The 24339-nt window shown below is 41.6% G+C and overlaps 1 protein-coding gene across 1 annotated transcript in view; it reads left to right on the top strand.

Annotated features, from left to right (window-relative positions):
• Window positions 1-24339, top strand: part of HID1 (HID1 domain containing) — a 56070-nt gene that overhangs the window by 25532 nt on the left and 6199 nt on the right. Inside the window, exons 6-17 of the mRNA XM_081935766.1 lie at window positions 1743-1859; window positions 2568-2790; window positions 5203-5259; window positions 5352-5492; window positions 6302-6392; window positions 7665-7816; window positions 7937-8015; window positions 8615-8779; window positions 9804-10031; window positions 11068-11201; window positions 13561-13641; window positions 15807-15898. Coding sequence (XP_081791892.1) covers window positions 1743-1859; window positions 2568-2790; window positions 5203-5259; window positions 5352-5492; window positions 6302-6392; window positions 7665-7816; window positions 7937-8015; window positions 8615-8779; window positions 9804-10031; window positions 11068-11201; window positions 13561-13641; window positions 15807-15898 — 1560 coding nt within the window. The remainder of the gene's footprint in view (window positions 1-1742; window positions 1860-2567; window positions 2791-5202; window positions 5260-5351; window positions 5493-6301; window positions 6393-7664; window positions 7817-7936; window positions 8016-8614; window positions 8780-9803; window positions 10032-11067; window positions 11202-13560; window positions 13642-15806; window positions 15899-24339) is intronic.

Below are 24339 nucleotides of genomic sequence, written 5' to 3'. Positions count from 1 at the left end.
ACATATACAAGGAGGAGGTGAATTGATAGATAAAAACAAGTAAAAACACAATGTTTAAAAACCCCTAAATAAATTAAATGCAATTAAAATACCCCAAATAAAAAACCCGTCAGGAGCGATATAGTTGGATCAAAGTTGAGCCAGGCCAGCAACTTGAAATAGGTGGGTCTTGAGCTTTACACGAAAGGAGCGGAGGTCAGAGGTATTCCTAATATCCGGGGGGAGGTCATTCCACAGGGCTGGGCCCGCCACAGAGAAGGCTCTACTCCTAGGCGCCGCCCCCCGGCACTGCCTGGTGGACGGCACCTGGAGGAGACCCTCTCTGTGCGAGCGGATTGGTCGCAGGGATGTATGGGGCAGAATACGATCCCGCAGGTAACTAGGTCCTGAGCCATGGAGCGCTTTGAAGATCGTTATCAAAACCTTGAAACGCACCCGATAGACCACAGGAAGCCAGTGCAGCTCGCGCAGGAACGGTGTCACATGGGAGTACCTAGTACTCCCCATAATTACCCGCGCGGCTGCGTTCTGGACCAACTGTAGCCTCCGGGTGCATTTCAAGGGAAGCCCCATGTAGAGAGCGTTACAGTAGTCCAAGCGAGATGTCACCAGAACATGAGTGACCGTGCATAAGGTGTCCCGGTCCAGTAGGGGGCGCAATTGGTGCACCAGGCGAACCTGGTGGAACGCCCCCCTTGCCACGGCTGTCACATGGTCATCCATGGACAGCCGGGCATCCAGGAGGACGCCCAAATTGCGCGCCCGCTCCACAGGGGCGAGTTGAATGCCCCCGATGGCCAATGATGGGATTAATTGGCTGAACCGGGGAGCTGGTACTCACAGCCACTCCGTCTTGGAGGGGTTGAGTTTGAGTCGGTTGTCATCCATCCAGACCCGTACGGCTTCCACACACCGGGACATCACTTCGACGGCCTTGTTGGGGTGGTTCGGGGTGGAAAAGTACAGCTGAGTATCATCAGCGTACAGATGATATCCCACCCCGAAGCCACGGATGATCTCACCCAGCGGCTTCATATATGTGTTGAACAGGAGTGGCGAGAGGACCGACCCCTATGGTACCCCACAAGTAAGGGGGCGTAGGGTCGACCTCTCCTCCCCTGCCAACACACGCTGCGTCCGGCCAGAAAGGTAGGAGCCGAACCACTGCAAAACGGTGCCCCGGACCCCCAACCCCTCCAGCCGGCGCAGCAGGATACCATGGTCGATGGTATCAAAAGCCGCCGAGAGGTCTAATAGGACCAGGATAGAGGAGCAACCTCTATCTCTGGCCCTCCAGAGATCATCCACCAACGCGACCAAGGCCGTCTCCGTGCTGTGGCTGGGGCGGAAGCCGGACTGGCGCGGGTCTAGATAATCATTTTCCTCCAGATGTCGTGGAAACTGGTTGTCAGACTTCACCCTCTTATGCTCACATAGGAATTCCAGACTAATTCCTTGTTTGACCCCCTCCTTCTGCCTCCCACTCCCCTGCCTGGCCAGTCTCTAATACTAAATGTTTTAATACATGTCTTTGTGGCTCCTGGTGGCTTAAAGGTCTTGAATTGTACAGTATTTCTTTAAGAAATCATACTGTAGGAAAGCCTCAGTCTAGTTTTAGCACAATTCTTTTAAAACAGTTTAACAAACTTGCTCCTACAAAAAGAATAAAACCGTGGCAAAGTCCCTGTGAAGAATAATGAATACTCCCTCTCACCGAAACTTGCTATTCATACATTTTTCAGGACAGAGCTACTGAAACTTCTGCTGACCTGTTTCTCCGAGGTCATGTACTTGCCTCCTTCCTCTGATAGCAGCAACACTAATCCGTGGGTCCAGTTCTTCTGTTCTACAGAGAACAGGTGAGAAATAGCAAATTGCATGCGATGGATGCTTTGAAACACTTTTGTTTAATCTAAACCTTCTTTTATTAAAAGGATTGTGTACATACAATAGATGTTATTCCATTACTCCTTATGCCTTCAGTTATTTCTTTTTCCTTATTACTTCAGTAGATACAGTATGTCTTTAGGGCTATGTTTGCCTAATTGGAACCAATCGATGTTTGATCCAAATAGTGGATAGTTTTGGAATACTAGACTATGTCCAGACAACTGCTAACCCTCCCGTCATAGAGTCAGCAGGAGAGCTGCCTCCCCAGCTCACCCTAGTAGCGTGCTGAACATTTGTCCTTAAGACAGGAGACGCTGTAAAATAAGCAGTTTGCAATAATTAGCAAATTATACAAAATGAATGGGTTCTTTTTATTATAGATGGAATTTTTTTTAGGAACAGTTGGGTTATTTTTTAAATATGTGACATTCTTTTGCAGTCACTTAACCATACCTGAGAGCAAAATAGGATGTTTTAATCTATGTTGTCATTCATATAGCATATTATTTCATTCATTAAAATAAGTAAGAATAATGACCTCAGATGCATTTTTTCTTTTCACTAACGAATGTGTCTGAGGAATAAAAACACTATTTAATCACTGCTAATAAAATGAAAGTTTATTCTTCGTTAGAAAGCTTTTAACACTGTTTTGAGCATGTTGGATCCTCTTCTAGGCATGCCCTTCCGCTCTTTACTTCCCTCTTGAATATCGTCTCTGCTTATGATCCAGTGGGTTATGGGATTCCCTATAACCACTTGCTCTTCTCGGACTATCGTGAACCACTGGTGGAGCAGGCCGCACAAGTCCTTATTGTCACCTTGGACTATGACACTTCTACCAGCTCCAGTCCCACAGTAGATGGCACGACCACTGGAACAGTCATGGATGATACCGATGTGAGTTGCTCCCAGATTTAGCTGTGTTTATAATGTGGAGGAGCGACAGATATGCTCAACTGGCTTTCTTAAAGCAAAGCAGCTTTGAATGGAAGCTTTAAGAGTACATAGTGCTGATAACCCAGCATTGCCTGGGTATTTTTTTATAGGGGGGAAATGTCCAGACCAAATGTAATTTCTAATGTTGGATTTCCCCCTTACAGGAGGGAGCCTCCTTGTGGAGTACTGTGAAACCATTATCATGGCAACTCCACTGCGCTGTACAGTAGAAGCCAATTTACGGCAGTACAGTAGAAGCCATTTTAAGGCACAACAGGCTATATCTTAACATACACACGCACCGAGGGGTGTCTTACCCCCACAGTATTTTTTTCCAGAGAGTAAATCATCTGTGTACCAAGTTTGGTTGAAATTGCTTGAGGCATTCCAGAGGTATGCTGGAACACACACACACACACACACTTTTATATAGATAGAAGATAAGTGACCCTAGAAAGATTGTACTAAATTCTTCTCTCAAATGGTAGCTTTCCATGGCCCCCAAGAATTCAGATAATTGGCTTGAAACGTGAAGATATTTGGGCTCAAGCATGAAAATTGATTTTAACTATCTTTCTGATTTCATTTTAAACAAGCATTTATAAAATACAGGTAATCCTCGATTTATGACCACAACTGAGCCCAAAATTTGTGGCCAAGTGAGACATTTAAGTGAATTTTGCTGCATTTTACAACCTTTCTAGCTGCAGTTGTTATGTGAATTATTGCTGTTGTTAAGATAGTGGCAGAGTTGTTAAATGAATCTGGCTTCTCCATTGACTTTGCTTGTCAGAAGGTTACAAAAGCTGGTCACATAATCCTTCTTGCATAACCCCAGGACACTGCAACCATGATCAATATAAACTAGTTGCCAAGTGTCCAAAGTTTGATCTCTTGACCTCAGGAACACTACAACAGTCGTAAGTGTGAAAAATGGTCGTAAGTCACTTTTTTCAACGCTGTCGTAACTTTGAACAGTCGCTAAATGAACTGTTGTACGTCGAAGAATACCTGCATCTTAAAGCAATGTGATGGATCTGAAATATTGCCTCTTAAGTGCTTAAAAATGTACATTTGCCTTCTCTATACCAAACTAACTAATTTGAATTCTTTTTCCATGAGCAGATTTATTAATTCAGACCTTTTCATTCACTGCATTACTAGCATAAATATTTACATTTTCCTGTCTTTCCTCACTGTACTTCATACTGGAGAGGTATTCATAATACCCATGAATGAACAGAGACATGAGCATTTTAGGCATTTGTTTTCTGATGAAAAGGAACTAATTAATCTAGTCTATGTTGTATATTTTTTAAACTAGGAACTATTAGACCTATGTTTTATTTATTTCATAAAATGATAAGCAACCATTATATCCTAGTTCTTAGAATAGTGAAGGCTCTCCAGATGTTGCTGAATTATAGCTCCCAGTACCCTATCCTGATTGAGGCTCCTGGGAATTATAATTCATTGATATCTGGGATCAAAGGTATCAATTGTAGTTTAATACTTAACATAGCATCAGGATTGTTTGACTGATTTAGTGAAAATGTCATTTGCCAATGAATTCAGAGACAAACATACTTATCCCTGCACACTGCTGGCTCATATTTAAATGGTTGTCCACTAGGACTCCAAGATCCCACTGTGAAAGGGATCTTGGAGTCCTAGTGGACAACCATTTAAATATGAGCCAGCAGTGTGCAGCAGCTGCCAAAAAAGCCAACACAGTCCTAGGCTGCATCAACAGAGGGATAGAATCAAGATCACGTGAAGTGTTAATACCACTTTATAATGCCTTGGTAAGGCCACACTTGGAATACTGCATTCAGTTCTGGTCGCCACGATGTAAAAAAGATGTGGAGACTCTAGAAAGAGTGCAGAGAAGAGCAACAAAGATGATTAGGGGACTGGAGACTAAAACATATGAAGAACGGTTGCAGGAACTAGGTATGTCTAGCTTAAGAGAAAGAAGGACTAGGGGAGACATGATAGCATTGTTCCAATATCTCAAGGGTTGTCACAAAGAAGAGGGAGTCAAACTATTCTCCAAGGCACCTGAGGGTAGAACAAGAAGCAATGGGTGGAAACTAATCAAGGAGAGAAGCAATTTAGAACTGAGGAGAAATTTCCTGACAGTTAGAACAATTAATCAGTGGAACAGCTTGCCTCCAGAAGTTGTGAATGCCCCAACACTGGAAGTCTTTGGATAGCTATTTGTCTGAAACGGTATAGGGTTTCCTGCCTAGGCAGGGGGTTGGACTAGAAGACCTCCAAGGTCCCTTCCAACTCTACTATTGTATTGTATTGTATTGTATCCCAAGGGTGTTTTAAATGTAAGAAACATTTGCTTGGTTTCTTTCAATGCAGCCTCCAGGACCAGACAACCTGTTTGTCAATTACCTGTCTAGAATACACAGAGAAGAGGTAATGAATTGGATTTTTTAAAAAATTGTATTGGCTTGATCTTAGGTTTCCATAATGTAACATATTTATGTTTTTTTTTAAAATGTTATCAGGATTTCCAGTTTGTTTTGAAAGGAGTGGCTCGTCTGCTTTCCAACCCTCTGCTCCAAACCTACCTACCAAATTCGACTAAAAAGATTCAGTTCCATCAAGAGCTGCTGGTTCTCTTCTGGAAACTCTGTGATTTCAACAAGGTTCTGTCTTCTATCGCTGGCATTATTAAAGAATTGGGGTAGGAGAGCAGGATCAGAGCCTGATAAATGAACACACGGGAGAATCTTAGTGATGATGAGCTGGTCAACGGTAACAGTTTTGGATTAGAAGAGAAACAAATGGTTGCAAAAGATTGGGTTGTGATGCAGTTGTTTGGAGTCACTGACCCAGAGGTGGGTTGCTCCCGATTCGGCCCAGATCAGGTAAACTGGTAGTGGCAGCGGTGGGAGGCTCCACCCACCGGCCCGGACACTTCTGTGTAAAAAAAATGGAAACCCACCACTGCGCTGACCCATTGCTGATGCTGCGTACCTAATAAGTCTCAATCTCTGCCGGTGTGTTCAGATATCAGGCCTGTTGAACCTGTGTTCCTGAGAAACCTCCATCTGAAAGCAATCTGCATAGGAAAATTATGATGCTTGCCTGTTCTTTGATGCCTTCAGATCAAAAATAAGGAAAAGAGGAGGATTTTTATTCAAGACATTTTTAATGCCAACAGTGCAATTTTCTCCAAGTCTGCTGACAAATAATCACTTTGAGTAAGGAATTCACAGACTGAGGATTCACGAAATCCTCAGTCTTGCCCTCCGTAAACCGGTTTAAAAATGTGAAGCCATTGGAAAATGAACAAATAAGGAAAATGTTTCAAAATGCAATATTTTTACAGGCCTGCTAGAAAACATTAATAAAGATGCTGAAACATTCCTCTCCCCTATTGATGCAGTTTTATTTTGTCCAGCTTTCGTGACACTTATAAACTTGGTGCCTAATTGGTCTTTTTCTTTTTTAGAAATTTCTCTTCTTTGTTCTGAAAAGCAGTGATGTTTTAGATATCCTGGTGCCAATCCTCTATTTTCTTAACGATGCTAGAGCAGATCAATGTAAGTTTGGCTTTACCTATTCTCAGAATTTATGCTGGACAAAGTTGATTCAGTGTCTTTTCAACTGATTCCCCAGTCCTAAGACTGATTCCAGAATTATAAATTGTATTTGGATCCAAGTCCCTGGGTGACTGCTGCTTATTTACAGAATGACAAATCTGGCATTTATATAGCAAAAGGTGACATTGCAAACAGCCTCTCTAGTTCCTGCCTTGATATAGGTAAAATTGCATGTGACTGCAAAGGCCCAATTCCAATGTTCCCAACTGGTGTCTGTGGCCTTTGTCATCCCAAAGGCGCGGTGGGATAGCATTGGGCATCCTGTGGCTCCATTTTTTGTGACCTTGAGAACTTGACTTCATCAACAGATTTAATCTTTTCCACAATTTAGAGATAGGAAAAAACAATCTGAAATGTAGGCCTGAGATTAACTGTGAAACACTAGGAAATTGAAGAAACTGTCTGGTTTATGATACACATAATGTGACTCACTAATTTTGCACCGTGCTGTCTCCTCGTAGCTTTCTTCACAGCATAGTATCCAAAAGTGAAGCTCTTTGTCATTAAAATGTTTGTCTGTCTTTCTTTGTTCCTTCCTTCCTTCCTTCCTTCCTTCCTTCCTTCCTTCCTTCCTTCCTTCCTTCCTTCCTTCCTTCCTTCCTTCCTTCCTTTCTACACCTCCCCCTCTCTCTCACACACACATACTTCTACACCTCTGTGTATCTCTTAATAATAATAATGGACTTGATATGTGGATAAAAATGCCAAACCTAGTCTAACATTTGGCTGGCTGTGTAACCAGCCATATTGGATAATAATATTAGAACATGCCAGAGAAATGTGTTTGTTTATAGGCTTTAAAGGTTAAGGGAATGAATTCAGATAAGACCACAAGCTATTTCCATGTCACTTTGTGGGACAGATTAAGATCAGTGATTTCTGAGATCCTAGTTGGAGAAGGGCCAGAGCTGAGTTGGGACCAAAAGCAACCACATGTATTCATCCACATATTGAGTCATATGGGTTACATGTGGAGTTCTGCATAAAATTGCATAGCAACAGATGCAGGCTGCTTCTTGATGTTAAAGTGTCTGCTGGACATCAGCATGGGTGTCATTGAAACATACTTTTTTTTTTTTAGAATACCACACCAAATGAGAGTGAGGTATTTATGTTAGTAAGCATTATATTTTGCTTTTGATTTGCTATTGTCAATGGCTGGCTTGCCTTCCAGCCACTGACAGATTTAATTTTGGCGCCATATTTTTACAGCTCGAGTTGGTCTTATGCATATTGGTGTCTTCATCTTATTGCTGCTGAGCGGGGAAAGAAATTTCGGTGTTCGTCTGAACAAACCATATTCTGTACGAGTACCAATGGATATTCCTGTCTTTACAGGGACACATGCAGATCTTCTCATCATTGTGAGTCTGGAATTTGCTAGCAGCATCTTTGCTCGTAGCAGAGAATCTAGCTGCTATAAAAATAGTACAGTAGCTCTGCAATCTTTTCTTTATATTCTGACTTTTTATTCTACCCTGCAGGTTTTTCATAAAATCATCACTAGTGGACATCAGCGGTTGCAGCCCCTGTTTGACTGCCTCCTTACCATCATAGTGAATGGTAAGTTGCCTACTCTACAATGACAGCCAAAACTGAAAGCCTTAATATATATTTTAAAAATATTTTAATTTTCAAAATCTTGGGGGCAAATAGTGCGGTGTGGTTTTCCTTCAGAATTGAAACCAGTATAATCATGCATGCAGGCCTTATTATATCTGAAAATTTAATTTTAGTACCCAAGACTCTTTTTGGAGGCAACTGTTGAAAAATTAGGAGATATAGGTGTAGCTTTGAACCTCTCTTGGTTTTATTTGAGGGATGCCATCGTTCAGAGCGGACATACTTTTAAAAATGGTTGAAGAGTTCCTGTAATACTGGCTTCTTCTCAGTAGATGGCGTTCGTTTTCTTTACCATTATGATGTAGCTGTTCAAGAGTTCAGTGACATTTACACTCTTGCTATTTCCCTTTATAAAATTAATTTGTAGAGCCTTCCCATAGCAAGTGTTAAGATATCGATGTTACTCTTGGATCTTAACTGATATGGATCTTAACACTTGGATCTTAACTGATTGTACACTAATATGGTACATAATTATAGCGGATGTTTGATCTCCCCAAATGACTTTTCCTTTCTTTTTAATGTTTTCTGTCTCCTAGTATCTCCATACTTGAAATCTCTTTCCATGGTAGCAGCTAACAAATTGCTTCATCTATTGGAAGCATTTTCAACTACTTGGTTCCTTTTCTCCATGGTGCAAAACCATCACCTTGTCTTCTTTTTGCTGGAAGTCTTCAACAATATTATCCAGTACCAGTTTGATGGTGAGTGGCTCAACAGTTTTAAAAAAATTCTATTCCTCTCTGATAGTTTAATCTATCCAAGATTAAATATTCATCTAGGTATAAAGTACAAAGCTTCTTCATCAAACGTGGTGCAAATAACCCTTCTTTCTTTCTTAGATTTGCGATTTCTGCTTAGTAAAATAAAATATAAAATGTAAGTTTGTCCCTTTATTAGTTTAATTGAAAAAGTTCCTGTTAATGAAAACCACTATTGCCCTCAACACGTCTCGCTCATTACTTTATGGCATTTTTAAACTACAAAGTGCAACTTAGCTCACTTTTGATTTTTCACTTGTTGGTGAAATCTTTTCAAATATATGCTTCTGTAATATAAACGTCACTTATAAATTGGGAATTAAGTCTGAGTGAATAAAACAGACTCTCAGTTATTTGATAGCCAGTTAGAAAGCCAAATATCCCTGAAATCCTAAATCTTACGTGCTGGTCAATGTAACATAATCAATCACTTTATTTCATTGTGTTTTTAAATAATTTCTGGGAAACATCAGCTGGGATAATGTTGTAGAAACATTTCCTGATATAATGCTGAAACAAACAGAGTTATCTGTAACAGATAAGTTATCAGTTTTGTAATAGATAACATATCAGTTTATTCTTTTGTGGGACAGTAGTCTAGTGATGAGCTAAATGGTAGAAGTCACCATCTGAAGGAACAACTGTTCAAAAACTCCAGGCTATAATGTGACTAACATGAAGAAAGGAGGTAAGGGTAGGGGGAACAGAACAATGCTAACCCTCTACGTCTTGAGTATGAAACTGAACATATAGATCTAGCTATAGTTAATTTCTCATCATCTCACAATTAAGGCTGTCAGATCCAAGCAGCAAAAATTCAGACAGCCATTAAATCGCAGGAAGCCATTGATTACTTGGTTTTTTTGTTCCCCTAGTAGTCCTACCCACGATCTTTTTCAATTTGTGTTTCCCAATTACAGAAGGTTAAAGATGTTATTTTTCTCCTGCTGCTGTTGTGATTTCCTAGGTAATTCCAATTTGGTGTATGCCATTATTCGCAAGCGAAATGTATTTCATCAGCTGGCCAACCTACCTACTGATTTGCAGTCTATCCAGAAAGCTTTGCAACGCAAAAAGAAAGCTCCTGAGCCCATCTCTCGTACCAATTCTCAGGAGGGGATGTCCATGGAAGGGTCGCGACCTGCTGCACCTGCAGAACCTGGGACACTAAAGGCCAGCCTAGTAGCAACCCCAGGTGAGTCCAGAGTATCTGTGACACTGAAGCTCACAGAAGATTTCAGTTTAGTCCAGAAGGAAGACTGGGGTAAGCCTTTGATGGTTTAAGACCTGGATCTACTGTAGGTTTCTGATAGTAAAGAATTTTCATTCTGTGATCTGTATGACTTCATTGTTTATTTCTGTCTTTCCCTTTTATATAATTTAACTGTTGTTAATTTAGGATTCTCCTTTCTTAAAAGCTAGTGGATGTCTAGAACAGGGCTGTCAAACTCCTGGCCCACGGGCTGGATGTGTCACGTGCTGGCTACATCCACGCCTGGTTTAGCAAAGGGAAAAAAGTCCTGAAACGTCACGTGATGCTGCCATGATGACATGAGTTTGACACCCCTGGTCTAGAACAAGCAAAAATAAACAGTAGTCATTTCGTAAAAAATGTATTATTTTAAACTATTGTACAATATTTTTAACAATTGTACAATGTTAAAAATCATCTGACATTGTAAATTTTGCCAGCTACTTGGCTTAATTTTTTTTGCTTCCCTAGCAAAGTGCTAAGGAAACTTGCTGTAGGCAGAATTGTGTTCTGGTCTTGACTAGAAAGATGGAAAGAAAGATGTTGCTAAACCCTCTAGGTCTGTGATGGTGAACCTATGGCACATGTGTCACAGGTGGCACGCAGAGCCCTCTCTGCAGGCACGCCAGCTTTCGCTCCAGCCCAGCTCCACCGCACATGTGCTTCCTGCCGGCCAGCTGTTCTTTGGGGCGGGGTGCATGCGCGGAGGGTGCTTGCATTGCATAACTGCCCCCCGTTTTGGCTTCCAGGTTGGTGCAGGAAGCCTTCTAGGCCCAAAATGGGGCAGCGCGGGGTGCATGCGTGGGGGGGGCACATGGGGTGTGTGTCACGTGCGCAGTGCATTATGGATGCGGGTGGGCGCGCAAGCTGTCGCACACACACACACACACTTTTGGCACGTAACTACAAAAAGGTTAGCCATTACTACTTTAGGTCTTGCCCAATTTTTTTTCTTCTTAATGTTGCCTCTCAAAATCAGGCATTGACAAACTCACAGAGAAATCTCAGGTGTCAGAGGATGGGACCATGCGCTCCCTAGAGCCAGAGTCCTCTCAGTCTGCAGCAGAAGAAAGCCCACCAGGCATGGCCAGTGATACTGAAACTTGGAACATGGTAAGTTTGCAAACTGCTCTTGGGTAGCTAGTGGTTGAAGAACACAGCAATGATTCAGCAATTCAGAGTAGCATCTTAATATAATGTTTGCTGTTTCTTAGGTGGGTAGTCAAGAGTTTCATTATCCTTGACAGTAGATCCCCCAAAACTGGAGAAAACATTTTCTGTACAGGAAATAACTTAATAGGATGTTGGGGCGCATGTTATTTATTTCAATTTAAAGTCTGCATTTTCTTACAGGAAATTTCAGATATAGTGGTCAAATTCAGTCCATTCCCTCCTATCAATAGGAACAATCTAGGGAGTATTTGATTCATTGCTCATTCGAATTATCCTGCAATAAACTCCTAATCTATTGGATAGGTTCTCATGATTAGGATAGTACAAGTTGTGCCCAAAGCAAGTATTTTTATGAATGTATTTTAAAGAAAATTTATTGGAAGTGATACCAATCTCTGAGCCTATGACAACTAAGTTACAGTAATTGTAAATAATGCAGGTTTGATTGATTGTTTTATGCAACAGTAAATCCCAGAGACAGCAAAGCTAACAGCTCATAGCATCCTGCGTCTTGCTTGTTTTAGAGATCAGCTCTGAAGATAAATTATATCGCTAAAGGATTCTAATTCTGCTTAGCTTGAAGCACTTGGCTACGGATAATATGCTATAGCTTTCTCCTGCTCAAGTGCTGTTGTTGGGGATATATATGTATATATATAGGCACAGGACCTAGTTACTTGCGGGATCGCATCCTGCCCCATACATCCCTACGACCAATCCGCTCGCACAGAGAGGGACTTCTCCGGGTGCCATCCACTAAACAGTGTCGGGGGGCGACACCCAGGAGCAGGGCCTTCTCTGTGATGGGCCCAGCCCTTTGGAATGACCTCCCCCCTGACATCAGGATTACCTCCGATCTCCGCTCCTTCCATGTAAAGCTCAAGACCCCCCTTTTTCAATTATCTGGCCTGGCTCAACCGTAGTTTTATCCTATTCCTCCTGACAGCCTTTTTAAATTCGTAATTCTTAATTTGGGGTATTTTAATTGCTAATTTTATTATTATTATTGTATGTATTTAATGACTGTTACCTCCTCCGTGTATGTGTATGTGTGTATGTGTATGTTTATATGTATATATGTATGTGCTTTTATTGTACGCCACCCCGAGTCCCTTGTGGAGAGGGAGCGGCTAACAAATTAAATGTATTATTATTATTATTATTATTATTATTATTATATTTCCTCCTGATAATTAATGAGCATAGGGATGAGTAAGAATAATAAGAATATGTGGATGGATGTGTGTTTGTATGTATTTAGGTGATCCTTGGCTTATGACTGCTTGTTCAGTGATTGTCCAAACTTGTGATGGTGCTGAACAAGGAGGATTTACGACCAGTCCTGTAGCACTGGATTTTGCAGTGTCTCTGCAGTCATGTGATTGCAATCCAGGTGCTTTTGCACCTGGCTAGTGAGGGACGTGGCGGCTCAGTGGCAAAGACACTGAGCTTGTCAATCAGAAAGTTGGCAGTTCGGCGGTTCGAATCCCTAGCGTTGTGTAACGGAGTGAACTCCTGTTACTTGTCCCGGCTTCTGCCAACCTAGCAATTCAAAAGCACATAAAAATGCAAGTAGAAAAATAGGAACCACCTTTGGTGGGAAGGTGACAGCGTTCCGTGAGCCTTTGGTGTTTAGCCATGCCAACCACATGACCATGGAGACGTATTCGTAAGCGTTGGCTCTTCGGCTTTGAAACGGAGATGAGCACCGCCTTCTAGAGTCGGGAACCACTAGCGCATATATGAGAAGGGAACCTTTACCTTTTTTAGTGATTACAATATCATAGTCAGGCACAGTCTCTTGATCGTGATTTCCAACATCCCTGCCAGCTTCCCACAAAGTCAAATAGGGAAGATGGCAATTTGGAAGTCATGATACATGAGACCCTCACTTAAGGACTTGCATGATCCTTGCTTAATGATGGAACTGCTAAAACTGCCATCACTAAGCAATGCTGTCATGAAAAGTTTCGCTTTACGATTGCATTGCTTATCAGTGGCAATTCTGGTCCTAGTTGCCATCCTGAGGTGTATATGTGTGAAACACACTCTCTCTCACACACGCACAACATCCATACATGGTGTAGTGATTGAAGTGCTGGACTAGAAGTGGGCAGTCCTTCTTTTGACACAGAAAGGCAGCTGGCCGACTTTGAGCAAGTCCCCCTCTCTCAGTCTTACACTGGGACGCTGAAAAGCAGATCCTTGCTAAACAATATTTGATTTCATGTGTAGCAGTATACAACAGAGGGACGTTGCAGCCCTTGGATAAGTGAAACAATTTGCATTCTGTCTTTAGGAGTCTTCACAATCCAGACGGGATCGACGACGTCTGTCCAGCACATCCTCTGTTGGGCAGTGGAATCCAACTCCTGAATGGGTAAGAGACGCTGGCAGCTCTTGTTAACAAGCCGTACAGAGATATAACTTGCTTTTTAATCCAGGGGTGAAATCAACTCACCTTCGCTACCAGTTCGCAAATGTGAGCACGCGCACATGTGCAGGACCTTCCGTGCATGCGCAGAGCATCAAAAACAGGATGTGATGACGTCCGGGCAGATGGGCAGAGCCTCCCACCGCCACTGCTACCGGTTTGACCGAACTGGATAGAACTGGCTGAATTGCACCACTGTTTTAATCACATGAGCTACATTCCTTATTATCTTCATTTGATAAGGAAGCAAGTAATGATTAATTAATTAATTTATTAAATTTCTAGACCGCCCCCTCTCCCCGGAGGGACTCGGGGCGGTGTACAGGAATAAATTTAAAACATACAAACAATCATACACATAAATAAAAATCAGATTAAACAACCTCTGTACAATTTATAAAAATTAAAAAACAAACCTTAAAACCAATCTTAAAAAATTTAGAATTTAGAAATAGGACTGAGGTGGGATAGGTGGAATTAGGCCAAGCCGGCTAGCTGGAATAGGTGGGTTTTAAGTTTCTGACGGAAGGAGCGGAGATCCGTAGTCATTCTAATGTCGGGGGGGAGGTCATTCCAGAGGGTCGGGCCCATCACAGAGAAGGCCCTTCCCCTAGGCGTCGTCCGCTGGCACAGCCTAGTGGACGGCACCCGGAGGAGTCCCCCTCTGTGTGAGCGAATCGGCCGGAGGGATGTATGGGGCAGGATACGATGTGAGAAGAGATAGTCGAATCATCCACGGAAGGTGATGAAGTATCTGTTTACTAGTCTCTAGAGTACTTCTCTCTTTAGCCAACATGATAATGGTCTGCTGCTTTCATTTAGGACAGGGGTGGGGAATTATGGCCCTTTTATGACTTTGTGGACTTCAACTTCATGGCTGGCTCAGGAATTCTGGGAGTTGATGTTCACAAGTCATAAAAGAGCCATGGTTTCCCACCTCTGATTTAGGAGGAAGGACATGCCTTACCTCATTTGGCCATTTATGCTTAAAAGGTGCTAGAGAATATATCTTCCCGGAAGCATTTTCACTTTATTTATGGGTTGAATTTTACCTGACCAGAAACCAGGTCATCTCAGCTGCTATTGACCTGATGAGAGTTAGAGGAGGAGGAATGTCGAAACTCTGATTCATAAAAGCCCAGATGATTGTCTTCCTGAATAGTAGGATCACTATTAATAATTTAAATTATGGAATAGTTATCCCTGTTATCATCTACAGCAGTGTTTCTCACCTTGGTCACCTGAAGACGCGTGGACTTCAACTCCCAGAATTCCCCAGCCAGTTGGCTGGGGAATTCTGGGAGTTGAAGTCCATGCGTCTTCAGGTGACCAAGGTTGAGAAACACTCAACTACAACTTTTCTTCCCTGCATGATAAATAGGTTGCTCTGCTTCTCAAACATTCTCGTTTTCTATAGCTGTTTTCTTTCAGAAAGCTTTAGGGTTGAAATGTGTCAAGCATGCTCTGAGGTAGAGGTTTCCCGTAAAAAATGAAGCGCTCATAAAAAGCCTAGGTATATTAATGAGCTAGCCTCTCCCTCTCCCCCCATGGCAGAGAACCCATTACTGGAACATATCCTGGAATAAGAGATTACTTTCGCTAAAGCCTTTGCTCCCCCAATGTTAGGAATAATCAGAAGGTTATGCTACTACAACTATAAAGGTGTTTTTTTTTTCATCTTAAAGAAAACCACTGAATTTTTGCTCTCTAGATCAGGGCTGCCAACTCCCAGCTTGCGGGTTGGCCACGCCCATGCCCAGTTTAGCGAAGGGAAAACAAGTCCCGATCATCATGTGCCACTGCCGTGACGATGTGAGCTTGACACTCCTGTTTTAACATATTATGGTCGCTAGATGGTCATTCTCTATCGCTTTTCTTCATCTTCCAAAGCTCAGGTAACGTGAACCGGTAGTGAAGATAATAGGATACCATTACTGGCTGTAAGGCACTATGAAGTCTAAGTGGTGTATAATTCTAAGTGCTGCTTTATGTGAACAGAGACTGATTTGGATGCATTTTTTTTCATCTGAATGAAAGCCTTCCTGTCAGGTATTGATTTGCTGAGTTGGCTCAAACTCTTAGCTCTTCACTGCTATCCTTTTCCTTTGCAGGTGGTGTCTTGGAAATCAAAATTGCCCCTGCAGACAATCATGAGGCTGTTGCAGGTCCTGGTTCCCCAGGTAGAGAAGATTTGTATTGACAAGTAAGTGCCACAAGTCTTGTAGATAGAGTTATTTCGGGGGGAGGGGGGGAATTGTAAGGTGGTATGAATTTTCTTATTGAGTACTAAACATGATTCCTGTAATAAAATTAGTCTCATCTTCTTTTCACATTTCTACTGATAAAATAAACAAAGACTATTATTGTGGAATTGGCTTGATTGGATCATGCATAAGGACAAAGCAATCACAGCATTCTATTTTGGGAGAAGAAGGTGTAGAGTAGAGTAGAGTAACGTAGCGTAGCGTAGCATAGTGTAGAATAGAATAGAATAGAATAGAATAGAATAGAATAGAATAGAATAGAATAGAATAGAACAGAACTTTATTGGCCAAATGCGATTGGACAAGGAATTTGTCTCCTTTAATAATAATAAGGTACTTTATGCAGAGCATATAAAAGGAGTAAGAACTCACCAGTAAAGGACATTAAATGCCTAAGAAAAATAAAAGGAAATAGTTTATACTAATACCGTTCACTATACATCTCCATACCTATCTCCATACCTATCCAGCCTTGTAAATTGCTTCCATTTTATGTACATACTGTTACATACATTGCCTTTTGTTCTCTAAATTTTTCATATTGCTCTTTTTGCAGATCTCAGATATGTCTGTACATGACTATCTTGTATCGATCTCCCTTTCTTTCTCACCATCCATTTATTTTTTCTTCATGTTAGTTTGCACCTTGATCCTCATTCACTCTGCATATGACCAGCCTTAATGAATATTGTTTCTACAGTCACTAATTTTTGTAATGCATTTATCATCCTGATAAAGTCAAACTTGATCCTATCATATCCTGTTTTATTCCACAGATTTTAAGTACTCCATTCCCTGTATTCTATTTATATTTATGTATATCCATTTCCCTAAAGTGGACAGAACCATGCTGTTATAAGGAGCCATTTTTACCTTTTTTGATAAATACTCATTTCTCACAATAGTCAGTGTGCTTCCCTTCCCTTTCTGTGACCCTAATCCCAAAACTAGATGGTTCTACATTCAAAACTTCTCCTTACCTTTACATTCTTCACTAATTCCCTCAGTCTTTCATAGGAGACATCACACTTTTTGGTTTCTATTTTCCTTTGCCGTGTACAAATATTAGAAGACTTATGCTTAAACCATGTACATAAAACATGAATATCTTTTTTTGTTTTTTAATGCTTTTTTTGGAATGGCCCTTTCATCTTTTTATCTCACCATTTTCTCTCACCTAGCAGAATATTTTTTCCTTTAGGTCTAATTTACTGAGAAGGTTGCAAAATTGTTCCCCAAACTAAATCTCAAGTTGTTCCATTGTCACCATTCACTGGAGTGTAACATGCAATTGTCACCAACTATTGACTTATACTTTGATATTTTCCTATAGTTATTCATACTTTCAGGTAAGTATGTAATACTTAGTTCTTTCATTCATTATTAAAGCTGTACCTTCACTTGCTTGCATATATTCATCAATTCCACACCACAGTATCAGGTCACCTTTTTTCAAATCTATTATATCGTTCCATTTTTTCCTCCACCTTGTGTTCTTTACGATTCACTCCTCTGTTCTTCCAAGTTGTGGCTTTCATAGGCCATAGACACCACTGGATATGCCATACATGCTGCCCATCATGGCTTTGGTCAATTGAGGCTTTCACATAATGCTTTTTGGTAAGATAGAAAAAATACAGATTGTGTTACTAGCCTTTGTTGCACTCGTCCTCCATGCTTTATTACATTCTATTTCTTAACTATAGTGCTGGTTAGTTTGGGTACATTTTGACGTGAAACTACAAGCAAAGCCAAAACCCAATTTGACCTTCAAAGACACTTATGCTATTCAAAGGAAGCTGTGATATCTAGTCTGTATCTACCTTGCAAGTTAACATACTGTTGCCTACATCCTACCAATTAAGACATTCAGGGCTTTGGATCATAGGTCATGCATATGATCCTAACATTAGTTGATGTTCTTTATTATCTTTATCCTTATGGCTGTCTGCATATGCACAAACACAATTTGGGTATTCAAGCAGTAGTCCCCAAAACATCACTGTTTTATTTTTAAATAGCATGTTTAACAATATTGTTTCCGTTTTAGTATGAGGGGGCATTCAGATAACAGACCAATCACTCTGCTGATTCAGGAAAGTGGAGCTCAGATAACCAAGACCTTTTAACTCAGCCCACTTCCATTACCTTTCTTCATCTCAAACAGACCATCTCTCTCTTCTTATCAGCCCAAAGCCTAGAAATGACACAATGAAGTCCAACTGAGTCCATTCCAGGGGTGGGTTGCAGGCGGTACGCCCTGGTACGGGCATACCGGAGCCAGCCCGGAGCACCGGATACCGTTCTAGTACAGTGCTCTGGAGGGCCCACCCACCCACCCGAGCTCCTTACCTGTGTTTTAAAGCTTCTGCACTGCCATGCATGTGCACGCACATGGTGTATACAGTGCCTGTGCGATGCTCCGCGGAGCAGCTGGAGCGTCACGGAGGCGCTAAGATGCATGCACGTACTGCGCACATCCATGAGGACGCTGCCAGCCCCGTTCCAAATCCCGGTTGGAGCGGGATTCGCAACCCACCACTGGTCCATTCCTTTGTTTGCTTACACCTAATACCCAACAGACTACACCTAATACACAACATAATCCCTTATGCCATCAGGCTTGAAATTTTGGGCTTGGAGAACCTAGAACTACACTGTCTATGCTCTGACCTAAGCGTAGTACACAAAATTATCTGCTACACCGTCCTACCTGTGAATGACTACTTTAGCTTCAACCACTATAATACACGAGCAAACGATAGATACAAACTCCAACTCCAAACTCGATTACAGAAAATATGACTTCAGCAACAGAGTGGTCAATGCCTGGAATGCACTGCCTGACTCTGTTGTTATATCCCCAAACCTCCATAACTTTAACCTAAGACTGTCTACTGTTGACCTCACCCCATTCCTAAAGGTCTGTAAGGGGCGTGCATAAGCGCACCAGCGTGCCTACCGTCCCTGTCCTACTGTCTCCGTTTATTCGTACCCATTTCCTGTGTTCATATTTACGTTTACACTTATACCTGCTATCTTTTACATGTTTGACAAGCTAAATAAAATAAAATAATAGACAGAATCTTGCCAAACTAAAGCTATAACTTTCTACGCTACTAGATATATCCTGAAAGATTCTAGGGTGTGGCTATCCTGAATTGTTTCCCCCTTCAGCTTGGAACCTCTCCGTCTTTTGATCTTGGTCTCTTCCTGGGAACACTCCCAGTGGACAAAATTCTCCCCTGCTGTTGCTGTGGCCAAGTGCACATTACATCACACTTTTTAACCATATGCAGCCTAATATTTTTCTACTTCATTATTTCTTTATTCCACCAAACTTTGTTTCCCTCAGTTTTTTTTTGTGGGAAAAGGAACAACTTTCATACATATGAAGACTAGGTCCAGTACGCTATCTGGATTAATGAGAGCAAGAATGAGGAAATGAATTCTTGGTTTGAAGCTGAAGCTTGCCCTAAAGCAGTGTTTCTCAAACTTGGCGACTTTAAGTCCTGTGGACTTCAACTCCCAGAATTCCCCAGCCAGCTATGCTGGCTGGGGGATTCTGGGAGTTGAAGTCCACAGGATTTAAAGTCGCCAAGTTTGAGAAACACTGCCCTAAAGGTTTCATTAGCTAATCATGATCTTCCATAGAAACTGAGATTGCACTAGGAATCTCATCTTCTACTTGCCTCGTATGACCTGTATATCCCAACCATAGTTGTCCTGCAAGTCTCTCCTTTTTTTTTAATCTTCCATTTTTTAAAGTTATAAAGTATTATAAAATGCAAAAGCAAATAGAAGGGGGGGGGGAAGGGGGGGAAGTGAGGAAAGATAGGGGAAAAAGAAAGAAAAAGAAGCATTGACTTCTGACTCTCTCTGTTATAGTAGAACTAGGGATTAACAACAGATCGCAGCTTTTTGCTTTTCCATAATAGTATGAACAAGTCATTTCTATAATGATCTATCAATCTAATCTGTAAAACCTAAAGTCAACGTTTCATTCTTTTCCACACCAAGCATGAAGTTTAGAAGCGGTTTCCATGTGGAAACAAAAGCACTTACGTTCTTTTCTTTAATCAAGTTAGTCAGTTTTGTCATTTCAGCCAACTCCATCAACTTACAATACAATAGTAGAGTTGGAAGGGACCTTGGAGGTCTTCTAGTCCAACCCCCTGCCTAGGCAGGAAACCCTATACCGTTTCAGACAAACTTCTGCAACTTCCTACCATTCTTCCATGGTAGGAATCAAAGTGTCCTTCCATTTTTGTGCATACAATAAACAGTCTTAATGCTATCAACATATGTAGTAACAAAGCTCCAATGTTTTTCTCCAGTTCTTTTTCCATTAGACCCAAGAGGAAAAGCTCTGGTTTCTTTTTTATCTCCAGTTTCAAAATGTTCTGTATTGAAATATGAATCCTAGTCCTTTTTTTTTTTTTTTGCTTTATCACATGTCCACCCTTCTTTATTTTTACACTTCCAGCATACATTTGACACATCTTTATACATCTTAGATAACACCAGACAAACTATACAAACTGTCCTGTAAGTCTTTCCTGTCTTGGAGGACTGTCAAAGAATGCCCAAATTTCTGGGCTCTATAAAAATGGCAGTAGCAGAACTACAAAGGCTTAGAGATTAATTCAACCCCTATAATCCCTCTTTGAAAATACATCAGGGGGAACATACACCACAGATGCCATCTAGAATCTTGATTTTGGCTCCTTCACTTTCCTAGTGAAATTATGGCCCACTGTAGGACAGGATAAAGCTGGGATGGCTCAGCGGTTAAGATGCTGAGCTTGTCAGCTTGAAAGCCAACGGCCTAGGTTCGAGACCTGAACACTGTGTGACAGAGTGAGCTCCCGTTACTTGCCCCAGCTTGCCAACCTAGCAGTTCGAAAGCATACAACTGTGAGTAGATAAATAGGTACACTCTATTGGGAAGGTAACAGTGTTCCACATTTTCATGCTGGCTACATGATGATGGAAACATCTCTCAAACAATGCAGGCTCCCTAGGCTAAGAATCAGAGATGAGCACTGTTATCTTGAGTTGGTCACAACTGGACAGAGGAAACGTTTAAACCTTTTAGACAGAATATCTGGTTCATTGCTGCTTCTGACCACTGGATGGCAGCACCTACTTGAGATCTTGGCCCTTGCCCCATTCAACTATTGCTATTTGATGAATAACTGTTTCTGACCATTAGATAGCATGCTTTCCAGAGAACAAATGTATTAACCTTTCTCATGTTAGAGTATCTTCCAGACTCTCAAGCCGATAGCAACATAATGTTTGGCCGCTGCCGCTAAGTTAAAAATTGGATATTTTGCTACCAAATTCTGGCCCTGCAACTTTATGGTACTTTAGTGCAGCATTAAGGGATGCGGTGGCTCAGTGGCTAAGATGCTGAGCTTGTCGATCAAAAAGATCGGCAGGTCAGCGGTTCAAATCCCTAGCACTGCATAACAGAGTGAGATCCTGTTCCTTGTCCCAGCTTCTGCCAACCTAGCAGTTTGAAAGCACATAAAAAATGCAAGTAGAAAAATAGGGACCACTTTGGTGGTAGGCAAAAGTGCTTCCTGCGCCTTTGGCATTGAGTCACGCAAGCCACATGACCAAGGAGTCATCTTCAGACAGCTCTGGCTCTTCGGCTTAGAAACGGAGATGAGCACCGCCAGAGGTGGATTGCTGCTGGTCGGCCCGGATTGGGCGAACTGGTAGTAGCGGCGGCAGGAGGCTCTGCCCAGATGCTTCTGTGCATGTGCAGAAGCGTTGCACGGGAGGGCGCCCGAACCAGTAGTAAAAAAATTGGCAACCCACCACTGAGCACCGCCCCCTATAGCCAGAAACAACTAGCATGCATGTCTTGGAGAACCTTTACCTTAATGCAGCATTAATGAAGTCAAGTCAAAGATTTTACATGGGACGTTTTTGTACTTCTTTTTTTATTCATTAACATTATTCAAAATAAAACATCCAGTGACAAACGCCAACAATAAGAGTACTAGGCAAAACAAATGAAATGAAAAAATGACACGAACAACTTAGAATCATTCCTCCTGGTGCTCTTCCTCAACCTCAAGCAATCCACTGTAAGATCAAGTCCTCTTTGTTGAAGATTGAGGGCCATAATCAACATGGGTGGCTGATTCTTTCCAGGCTAGACCTTAGAAAGAGTGACTGGTCTGAAATCATTCAGCCAGTTCTGTGTCCTACGAAGTCCTAGAACAGGGCTGGCTGGGGAATTCTGGGAGTTGAAGTCCACAAGTCTTAAAGTTCCCAAGTTTGGACACCCCGTCCTAGAACATGGATCTCCCTGCTCTTAGTCCAGCATCTTAACTACTACATTACTCTGGTTCTCAATATTTTCAATTAGTTACTCTTAGTATTTTTAAATCATATTTCAGTGCATACAAATCCTATTGGGGATGGAATAGGGCCAGGCGTATACCTGTAGGAAGGGTCTTTAAAATTATAGATTAACATAGCTTCTAATCCACAGCTTCCTTTATTTCTGCATAGTGTGGATCTTGGAGCAGGACCCCTTTGGATGATCTCACAGAGTGGGCAGAAACAATTCAGAGTTATACGGCAAAGAATTTTATAGCACTTTACATTAGACCTGGAAGGTTGCCAGTAACCAGTGTAGTGGTCCAAAAGTAGGCATACTGCAATGTTGAGTCACCTATCAGCATTCTGCAGTACAGGCTACTCCATCCTGTACCGACTGAAACTTATTTTCGAAGGATCTTGTAGAGAGCACATTGCATCAGCTAAGGAATGCAGTGATGAGTGGATGAGTATATGTTGTCGGGGTCTGATTATCCTTTGGAACTGGTGCTCCTTCCTAAGCTTGGCAACGGGGCCCCCATTTCCTCTTTTAGCAGGACTCAAACGTTGAGGAGAAGTTGTGAATGCCCCAACACTGGAAGTTTTTAAGAAGATGTTGGATAGCCATTTGTCTGAAACGGTATAGGGTTTCCTGCCTAGGCATGGGGTTGGACTAGAAGACCTCCAAGGTTCCTTCCAACTCTGCTATTGTATTATTGTATAAACTTCCAAGTCATACTATCACTGGAAACATTGTTTCTGGGCAGGCCAAATGTATATAATGGTGCATCTACCATGCTAGTAGTTAATTTGAACACATTTTGCTCTAAACAACATCCAGATCTCCGTAACATTGCTGCCAAAGCTTGGAAGGCAACATACAGTTGAATATTATCAACATGGTACCTCATCCCAAACCAATTGCTGACTGTTATACCCAGTTATTATATGCTATTCATTATACGCTATATGCTATATACTATACATTGTATGCATGTGTGTCAGTGGTGGGTTTCAAATTTTTTTAGAATCTCTTCTGTAGGTGTGGCCTGGTTTGTGGGAGTGGCTTGCTGGCCACGTGACTGAATGGGTGTGGCCAACTTGTAAAATGTGGTGAAACTCACTTAACAATGCTATTGCTTAGCAACCAAAATTTTGGCTCAGAAACTCTGGCATTTGAAGCACGCAAGTCTTAAAGCTGTCAAGTTACAAGACCCTTGCACCCCTAACCTTTTAGAAAAGAAAAAACCCAGGGGTGTTCAAACTTGACAGCTTTAAGACTTGCGGACTTCAACTCCCAGAATTCCTCCTCTCGCTCTTCATCTTGATGATGTGCGGACGGGCGGGGGGAGGGAGCTGGAACCGGTTCTAAACGGCACTGTAGATTTATGGAACCTCTTCTATAGAAGAGGTTACAACTGGCAGGAACCCACCCCTGATGTGTGTGTATGTGTGTTAGTGAAATGGAATGGAGAAAAGGCCCTGAGCCCTATTGGAACATCTATATACTCAATATTTCTCCCTTAACGACTGTTGGCTAGAAGTGCCCACTCAAGGAGTGAAATCACCCTTAAAGGGTGCTTCATGTCATTGCAGGTGGTCCAAAAGAATATTGTGGTTGATGATATTTCATGCCAGTGAGAGGCATAAAAAGACTCCTCCTATTCAGGTTCTAATGAAAGTCATTTACCATTTGAGCATGGTGATGATTAAAATAACATTTTAAATGCGATAAGTGTAAAACACACTTAATGATAAAATAGACTGATGGCGACCCCTGTTACACATAATGCAACAGTTCAATATTCCTTAACCAAGGAGATCATATCATATCACCAAAACAAATGAGTTAATAAAGAAGAGCTATATGGACCCCTTGGTTTTTAAAACTATATATTTAATTGATTTTCTAATAGGCACATCTCTGTTACCTTAGTAATAAATAGGAAAAGTTTATTTTGCCCTGGCTACTAGTAAGCATTCTGAAAAACAAAATTGTTCGTGGAAGGAAACAACAGGTGTAACATTTCCAGAAGGCTTG

The sequence above is a fragment of the Natrix helvetica genome (genome assembly GCF_964273705.1).
Source record: "Natrix helvetica genome assembly, chromosome: 1".
NCBI lineage: Eukaryota > Metazoa > Chordata > Lepidosauria > Squamata > Natricidae > Natrix > Natrix helvetica.
This window is presented reverse-complemented; position numbering and strand designations above follow the sequence as displayed.